Source organism: Onychomys torridus, chromosome 2 (assembly GCF_903995425.1).
Source record: "Onychomys torridus chromosome 2, mOncTor1.1, whole genome shotgun sequence".
NCBI classification, from domain to species: domain Eukaryota; kingdom Metazoa; phylum Chordata; class Mammalia; order Rodentia; family Cricetidae; genus Onychomys; species Onychomys torridus.
This window is the reverse complement of record NC_050444.1, coordinates 126,054,027-126,063,040: the sequence shown is the minus strand read 5'-3', so window position 1 is coordinate 126,063,040 and position 9,014 is coordinate 126,054,027. Positions and strand designations below refer to the sequence as shown.

General features: G+C 39.0%; 1 protein-coding gene across 4 annotated transcripts in view; it reads right to left on the bottom strand.

Moving 5' to 3' along the window:
- Positions 1-3,161: 3,161 nt before the first annotated feature.
- Positions 3,162-9,014, bottom strand: part of Eps15 (epidermal growth factor receptor pathway substrate 15) — a 110,331-nt gene continuing 104,478 nt past the window's right edge. For 2 of the 4 annotated variants that reach the window (XM_036178347.1, XM_036178349.1), the window contains 2 exons: positions 7,881-8,062; positions 4,276-5,484 (listed from right to left, as the gene is read on the bottom strand). In XM_036178347.1, coding sequence (XP_036034240.1) covers positions 5,338-5,484; positions 7,881-8,062 — 329 coding nt within the window. In that variant the 3' untranslated portion in view covers positions 4,276-5,337. Of the gene's footprint in view, positions 5,485-7,880; positions 8,063-9,014 lie in introns of all 4 variants that reach the window. The other 2 variants (XM_036178348.1, XM_036178350.1) reach the window with 2 other exon arrangements.

Here is a 9,014-nt window from a genome sequence, read left to right as displayed (position 1 = left end):
AAAGTGATACTCCAGTCCTTACACCAGCCCCTATGAACTTGATTAGTAGGTGCTATCTCATTTACTGATGAAGTCAGGTTCCTAAAGGTCTGACCTTCCAGCAGACTGAATTCACTAAAGTAATAAATGCCACCTACTGAAGCCTCTTAGAGACTCAACCTTTTCAAATACATATCAAGACTGTGTGGCCTTGAATCCTCCCTTTGATCTACTAAATCATAAACTGGGTGTGGGGTCTGACAATCTATTTAATATCCCTCCAGGCCATCCTGAGGGTTGCTAAACTTAAGAGTTACCCCTTTCCTCTCACCAACATCTACTCAGATCCTACAAGTTTTGTACCCCGCCCCTCAAGACAGGGTTCCTCTGTGTAGCACCGACTGTCCTAGAACTTGCTCTGTAGACCAGACTGGCCTCAAACTCAGAGCTCTGCCTGCCTCTGCCTCCCTAATGCTGGGATTAAAGGCTGGCACCACCATGGCCTGGCAATCCTATGACTTGTTAATCTCCTTTTAGGATTCAGCTTAGGGCAAACTTAGGTACACTTAGGGTATACTTAAGGTAAATTTCTCAACTGAATGACTTCACACTTTTTTTTTCCCTAAAGCAATTTCCTCAATTACTAAGATCTTACACAAAAACATAAGACGACTCATTCTTTACCCACAAATGCAATGTATAGTTGTACTGAGCTACTTGAAACTTTTAAAACTTACTTTTTACCTGCCTTGTATTTGGGATGTGGGCAGCATGGAATCTAGGCTGGATTTGAATTCCTTACACAGCTAAACATGACCTTCAACTTCTGATCCTCCTGCCTCTACCTCCCTAGTTTGGGGATTATAGGCATGCAACATCCTACTCAGTTTATGGAGTGCTGGGGATTGGGCTGAGGGCTTCATGAAGTCCAGGCAAGCAAGCACTCTGCCCACTGAGCTCTCTGCTCAGTTCCTTTATTTCCCTAGTCATGCCTTTCTCCGGAGCCCATCATTACCGTTTATTCTTCATTTCTGCTTGACTTGTTTTTAGTTCTTTGGCCTTATAGTTTTAGAGTCTTCCCCCCACACCTTTCCATTGTTTTTGAGACAAAGACCCACTATGTCAATTTATAAGCCAGGCTGACTTTTAATTCCCAGAGTTTTTCTGTGTCAGCATCCAGAATGCTGGTCTTATTAGGAATAAACCATCACCTGGCTTAAACTTGTACTTCTTTAATAAAAAAACAAGGCTAGCCGGGCGGTGGTGGTGCACGCCTGTAATCCCAGCACTCAGGAGGCAGAGGTAGGTGGATCTCTGTGAGTTCAAGGCCAGCCTGGTCTACAGAGCTAGTCCAGGACAGACTCCAAAGTTACAGAGAAACCCTATCTCGAAAAACCAAAAAACAAAACAAAAAAATAAAAACAAACAAACAAACAAACAAACAACAAGGCTAGCTCTTCCTGCCATATATTTATGGAGTAACATTGAGTTCTTATATGTCAGCAATTCATGTAAGTTAAACAAGACTATTAATTGGACAATGCTTTTATTCAAAATATATTCTGAATTATGTGTATGTTCATATCTGTCCCTGTGAGTGTGGGTGCGGGTGCCTGAGGCGGCCAGAAAAGAGCACTGGATCCCTGGAGCTAGAGTTACAGGCAGTTGTGAGGAATTAGTGTGCGTACTAGGAACTGAACTGTCTTCTGCAATAGCACCAGATGCTAACAACCACCAAGCCATCGCTCTAGGCTCTGAGAGAATCAGTGCTTCCTTTCTTCCTTTCCGTCTTCCTTGAGAGTCTCAACATTCAGCTCTGGCTGGCCTGGAACTCTCTACGTAGACGAGCCTGACCTCCAACTCAAGAGATCCACCTGCCTCTGCCTTTTCAGCGATGGGATTAAGGATGGGCACCACCACACTGGGCTCTGAAGAGTGTTTTAAGATGTTAGGTGCAATGTTGTAGGTTTATTCCTTTAAAGATGACCACACAGACTGTGGCTTTCTACCCTGGTCTATCTCTTTTAAGAATAACGAGTAGTAATTAAGCTCTAGAGCTAGCTTCTTGGATTCTCATTTGGGTATTTCTGAAGAAAAATGGAGCTAGAAAGCCACAGAGTTATGGTTGTGAGGACCAAGAAGACATATTTGCTAAACACTGAGGGTGATGATAACCACCTTAAAAATGTTACTTGTTATTATTTATCATGTCCTGTTCCTATCATTTTCTATAAGCATTTTTTCTCACAAAATGAAGCAAGGTATGCAAACTAGGATGTTGGAATCAGGAGACCAGGGCTCAATTCCTAGTTTATCTACTTGTTAGCTATGTAAAAGCAAGTTGCTTTAACTTTCTGAGTACTAGGTCTCCCATTTCCAAAATGGGATAAAAAACTGTCCCTACCTAACCCTACCATGAAAACCAGACAAGAAACACAAGCAGACACACACAAAATGCTTGGCATAGGGGTTCATGCATACCACTCAGTCTGCTATGTGAGGCTGCTCAGGGGTGAAGTGCTAGCCTGCCATTCACCAGGGTGGTGGTGGTGAATTTATTTCCTTAAAATAACTAATATTAAAAGGTATCAAGCTGGATGCCTATAATTCCAACTACTCATGAAGATAAGGCAGAAGAATTGAGTTGGCGCTTAACCTGATACAGCAAGACCTTTATCAAAAAAAAAAAAAAAAGTCCAACTGTCTAACTCATTAATGAAGAAAATGAAATAAAGGGAATCAGAGGCTAAAGAACTTTCTTTTGTTGTTATTGTTGCTTGTTTTAAAAGGGTCTCGCTATTAGCTCAGGCTGACTTGGAACTGGCCCTATGATTAGGCTGGCCAGAACTTAGATGTCTCTTTGCTTCTGCGTCCTGGATTAAAGATATGCACAACCATGTCTGGCTTAAAGAATTTTCTGCAAGTAACTTTCTCAGAAATGGCAGAACAGGGACTTGAGGACAGGAGCTTCCTAAGAATACAAGGCACAGGCCCTTACTCAACAAGAGAGACACAGACACGGATTTCAGGCTCTATCTCAAAGCAGATATATTTCCTAACTTCTTTTCACAAAACAGGACAACGTTTATTTATTCTATATGATACTGCCCAAAACACTTTATACAGGGTAATGTATGCTGATGGCACACCCGCCCCTCCTCAAGCAAAGAACAGTGCAAAGCTTCAATGCAAAATGATATAGTACACTTTTTATTTCTTAAAGTTTATTATTCTCATAATTACAATTGTAATTTAGAAGTCTGAAACATGAGAAAAATTCTATGAAGAGAGCATAAATAAAGCTGAACAAATAGGTAAAAGTTGGTTAAAACTTTGTTTTTGTTTCAAGCGCAGGCTTTGGAGCCAGGGTCAACACCATAAAACATCACAAATGACTCTTAAGACGTTTGTCCTATACAATCAAGCATGGAGATATAGATATGTTTATTTAATATATACACACTTTAGTATGATATTGGCCCACTGAATATACACATCTTAACCAAGGATGAGTCTCTAGGACCCAGGTAAGTGCACTAAAGATTAGGGCACATTACTACACATCAAAAGTTGCTGTTTATAAGTTACAGATATTTAATATTTCCAGAGTGTTTTTTAATTAAACATTTCTTAAAGCATTTCAAACATTTTTCACTTTTCTCAGTGCAAAAGAAGGTTATTCAAGTCAGCTTACCTTTCTCCTGAAGAGTGAGAGGAGGGGACAAACAGAAAACACCGCCTATCACAACTCCCAACATGACCTTCTCAGTCACTGTCTGCAGCAAATCTTGGGCCACTGGATTAGTTACCACAATTAAAGCCTTGTGATTATGATTCAGCCCTTATGTCGTATGCATGACTTTTACGCTGAGATATTTATTTACAAAAGTAGAAAACAGTTAGCAGTGCAAGAAAGTGGTTTAAGTTTGTTTTAAATTCCAGCCCTCCAATAGTGTGTGGAAGGGGAAAGCACCATTTCAAGATGGACTGATTAGACTCTGTGGAATTTAGTTACAGGGTTAACACAGTTCAATACTATCTTAACTTGGTGACCCTAGAATTTTAGTTTGTAGGTGCATTTTTCTTTATCTTGGTATTGAAAACACTAAATTAGTAACTCATGTTAAAAAAAAAAAAAGATACAATTTATAGTCTACTTCACAGAAGACCATCCTAATCAGCTGTCTGTCAGGCCAGGCTAGCAGAAGATGGGCTTTTAGCAAAAACAGGGCTCTGGTAATTTGGCAAGTCTGTTTATTTTTCTCTCAATTTAAAAGCAGGAATTTTATTTTTTTTGGGGGGGGAGGGTAGCTTGTCAATTTTATAGGTGGAAAAAAATAAAGCAAGTAAATGAAGTAATTTAAACTACAAGATGAAAAGCAAGAGGACACATGTTATTTCTTCCATCTGTATCACTGCAAAAGGCCGGGCCCCACTCAAGAAACAAAATCCATAATAAAAAGCCAAAGCACTTCCCAATTCTAGCTCAGGACTTCTGAACTAAGAAGGTCACTGCAGTTACAAAGGCAGATGGGTTCAGGCTAAGTATTTGCTTAAACTGACAGGCTGTATTTTAAATTACAAGTTTTCCTCACTTAAAATGAATATTTCCTTACAAATTTTATTTGTAAGTAACTGGGGTTTTGTTTTTTGTTTTTAAACTAGGAAATACACGGTGAGGTATCTGTTAGAAAATTGTTTTAAAAATGTGTTTCACACACAAGGCTTTAACGCTTTTATTTAGGAATTACTTGAGCCTGGAGCAATAATGGCTGAACTTAATTCATCTAGTTCTCAATAGTGGAGCTGATCTTCGCAGAATATGTTCATTCCTCTGTCTCTAAATAACAAATTGTATTTTCTCCAGAAGTACACACAATGCACTTTTAACTGGCTAATTTGTACTGATCAAGAGGAACATGATTGCCCCCATCAACCACTCAGCTCAAGGAGAATACTTGCACATTTTCAGAACTCTAGTTGCTGTCATAGGAACTACAGACAAGGGCAGCACAGCACGAAACTATCTGTTAGGTTCTAGAACCTCCGGAGAGGCTTGGTGCTCTGGCTTTACAGGGAATAGTATAAGCAGACAAGAGCTTACTATAAATGCACGCTAGAACAGGGGTCTAGTGAAGCTGTCTAATTAGGGTACTGCTTTTGGAAGAAAAAAATAAAAGACACATTTGAAATAGATTCCCCACCCCCCCCCCCCCAAAAAAAACAAAACCAAGCTACACTTTTGTCACATTTATGGGAGTCTCAAACGTTTTGTACCCCATGCTCAGGTAGTTTGATGCACATGGTAAATAGCTTCAGTGTACAGGAAGAGCACTGTGCTGCCGACAAAATGACTCCTCACGCTTCGGATATCTCCGATTTGCTGAGTGCAATGGCCAGCTCCAAGTCCTCTTGCTCCTGCTGACTGAGTCTGGCAAGTCTTTGCTCTTCTTCTCTCTCACTTTCCCGCTTTGCCCACTCAATCATGTCTTCTTCAGAGGGGTACTGCCATTTAAAGGACCGAAATGAGAGAAACAAACGAAGACATTACAGAAGAGCATTAACCACTTGCTTTACCTAGAGGACTCTGGGAAGAATGTTACCTCCTCATTTTTCTGAAAATATGTTTCATGACTTAGTGAGCTCTGGTTGAGTTTAAAATTTTAATGCAATCTATGGGAAGAAAAGTCTATAAAAATACAATAAAGTCTATCCAATGTTCGAAGCATCACTTTAAGAAGTAGAAATTACAGGCATGGCGGCACATGCCTCAGTCCTGGCATTCGGGAAACTGAAGCAGGACGACAGCAGTTAGACGCCAATCTGGGGCAGAGAGCGATATTCGGACTCAAAACAGGAGAAAGGCTTAGGTGATTTAAAAACAGGAGTGGTGTAGTCTTTCAATTCAATGTAAAATGCTTGCTATTTTATGATCATTTACCACACAGTAATTTTTTTTCCCTTCCTTCCTTTCTTTTTTGAAAGTTAGAATCTCACTAGGTGGCTCAAGTTGGCCTCAAACTTGTGATCCTGCTGTCTGTGTCCTGAGTGGTGAGATTCAGCAGCATGCCTGACTGATTAAAGTCACTGGTGATAGGAAGCTGCCATACCTGGCCTTTTAGGACACCCCAAAACTATAAAACAAAAACAGGCAAATTCTACTATATGTAAGAACATTAGATAGATTAAACAGTATGTGAACCAAACTAATTTTTAAAAAATATTTGAAGATTCTGATAATCTTTAAGAACTTTTAACTGAGTTTTATGTAATTAAAATGATCCAGTTTAAGTAAAACCTTAATATTGACGATTAGACTGGACAAAATATTTGTAATTACAATCAAATTTCAACATCAGTAGAAACTAGATATAAAATTCTACTTGGTTTCAGTCTTGCCACATGAGGAGGCCCATCACAAGAAGTGAGACCAACTGGAAGGCTTGACTGTACATGTGACTCCTGCTATGCTTTCCAAATCTCTCCCACTGAAAATGGAGGACTTTATTACTGTAAGCGACTTTGTGCTGCACTGCACTGAGATATGAACATGAAATAAGCAGAATACCTCTGCTACTGTTTAAGACTCATTCCAACCAGGTTTTGACTTCAGAACCATATTTAACACACTGAACTAACAAACTGCCAGAATGTTATCTTACACCAAGGATTACAGTCTCCTAAGAAAGCCGATTCTTCCTTCATTCTTCTCTGCTTGAAACAACTCCAATTCCACCATACGTGGAAGAAAATTCTGAGTTGCTATTTCTTTTCAATATTAAAAATAGGGATTCATGTCTTGTTCCTTCACACTTAGGAGATGCCCTGAAACCTAAGAGTACAGACTCAAAAGGTAGGTGATGCCATTGCCTCAGTTCCATACACACTCCTGCCCATCTCCTTTCTAAGTAAGCAGAGTATAACAGGGACAAAACGAAAGCAGTGAAAAGACCCACTGGTACTCAGAGGAGGAAAACATGAGGCAAGCTGTGGCCAGGGGCATCTAACCACTCAATCTCAACTCTCCAAAGTCAAGGATAAAAGGTGAAAAGGGAAATTCTTCTAATAGAATAGGCAGTGGTAATGAATATCATTTTGCCTAAAAAAAATCTGGGAAAATGAAACTGTTAGCTACTCTAAGAACTTCATTTTTAAAAAGTCTGTTTTATCTGCACACTGATAAAATATATGATGCCTTCCATGGTCTCTCCATTTCTATGATCATAAAGGTCTGGCCCAAGTTATTCTCATAGTACTTCTCCAAATTTCTTAAAGAATTCTTGGATCTTAACAAGTTTATTTCATAAAACTGAAAGGATTTTAACAGTAGAGCACAAGCTTAGAAGAATGAGTAACTGGGTTCACAGATGGGTAAAAAGGACAACAACAACCATAAAAACTACTATATGAATATAGTGACTACAGAGTTCTTTGCATTCAAAGAACTCCTGCACTGTCCTCTCACAGAAACTGCCAACCAGTCTCTAGAAACTGCTAAAGCTTTATACACAAACACACATACACAGTTACAAATACACATGCTTGTTACTGGCATTATACACAGGCAGAAAACAAACTTTTAAATCACCATCATGCATAACCATTTGCCAAATAATAACTGTCGAGATTTTACTTATATTTATATTACCAAGACTGAAAGACAGGTTTATAAAACAACTTGTTTAGAAGAACCAAGACAACTAAAATTAGCTGAGCAATGGAATTATCTAAAAACCAGCAAAACAAAACCAAACAGATTTTGCTTGGGGGAAGAATAAAAGATAATTTTTAGTATGTTGGTTAAATGATGCAAATTTGGAAGACTACCAAGAAATCTTTGACAACTCTTCAAACTACAAATGGAAAGATTTTCCCCCAAACAGCCCATTCACAGTACTTACAGCACTGAAGTTAGCAAAATTGCTTGGGTCAGCCTCTTTATTGGTAGTGGTAGTAGAAGTGAATGGATCACAAAACATATCAGGATCTTTTTCTTTGGGACTATCATTGCCTGGGAAAGGCTGAAATGGATCATTCAGTTTAAAGGGATCAGAAGAGTCCAATTTGTTGATGGGTCTTTTCCCTGGATCAAAATCATTAAAATTAACCAGCAGATACAGCAAACACAAGCACACACAAGAACATGTTCACAGGGACATTAAAGAGCTGCAGGTGGTGGACAGTGAAAGTCCAAGGCACATTCTCAACACTGCCTTAAATGGCCACAGCAACTGTCCTCAACGCTTTCACACTTCTCTCTCAAATACATTCAGGTGCAACTAAATGGACAAAGTCCAAAAACAAAAAAGAGGAAATGGGCCAAGAATCATGATTGTCCAAAGATTTAGTCTCTCTCCATTTAAAGAAGCATGCTCCTAAGGAAGATAATGATAAACAAGGAAAACCGATAAAGAATCAACACAGGCTGGCCTCCGCTGCTCAAGCCTCAGCCTCACCAGTGGCAGCAAAGATAAGTTGACTTTTAAATGTGGCAAATTTCTTCTGTCTTTTCGCTGGTATATTTACACAAACATAATGCCTAGTAGTATAAAATGTAAGATTAACCTCACTTTTTCTTGCCATCTATAAAATTTCAAGCTAAGAATGACCAACACGTAGAAGTCCACAGCCTATATATGTACCGCTGACAAACTAATCTTTGACCAAATAGCAGTATGCTGTTCTGCTAATTCATCACCCACTGTTTCAATACCAATTTTAAAGCAAGTTATCTTATTTATTTATTTATTTATTTATTTATTTATTTATTTACTTACTTACTTACTTACTTACTTACTTACCTACTTACTTACTTACTTATTGGTTTTCTTGAGACAGGTTTCTCTGTATAGCCCTGGCTGTCCTGGAACTCGCTCTGTAGACCAGGCTGGCCTCAAACTCAGAGATCTGCCTGCCTCTGCCCTCCTACTGCTAGTACTAAAGGTATGTACCATCATGCCTAGCTTTCTCTAATTTTAAAGTTTTACTTAAAGCAAAACACTTCTTGGAAAAAAAAAGCCAAGTTTTTAAGTTTC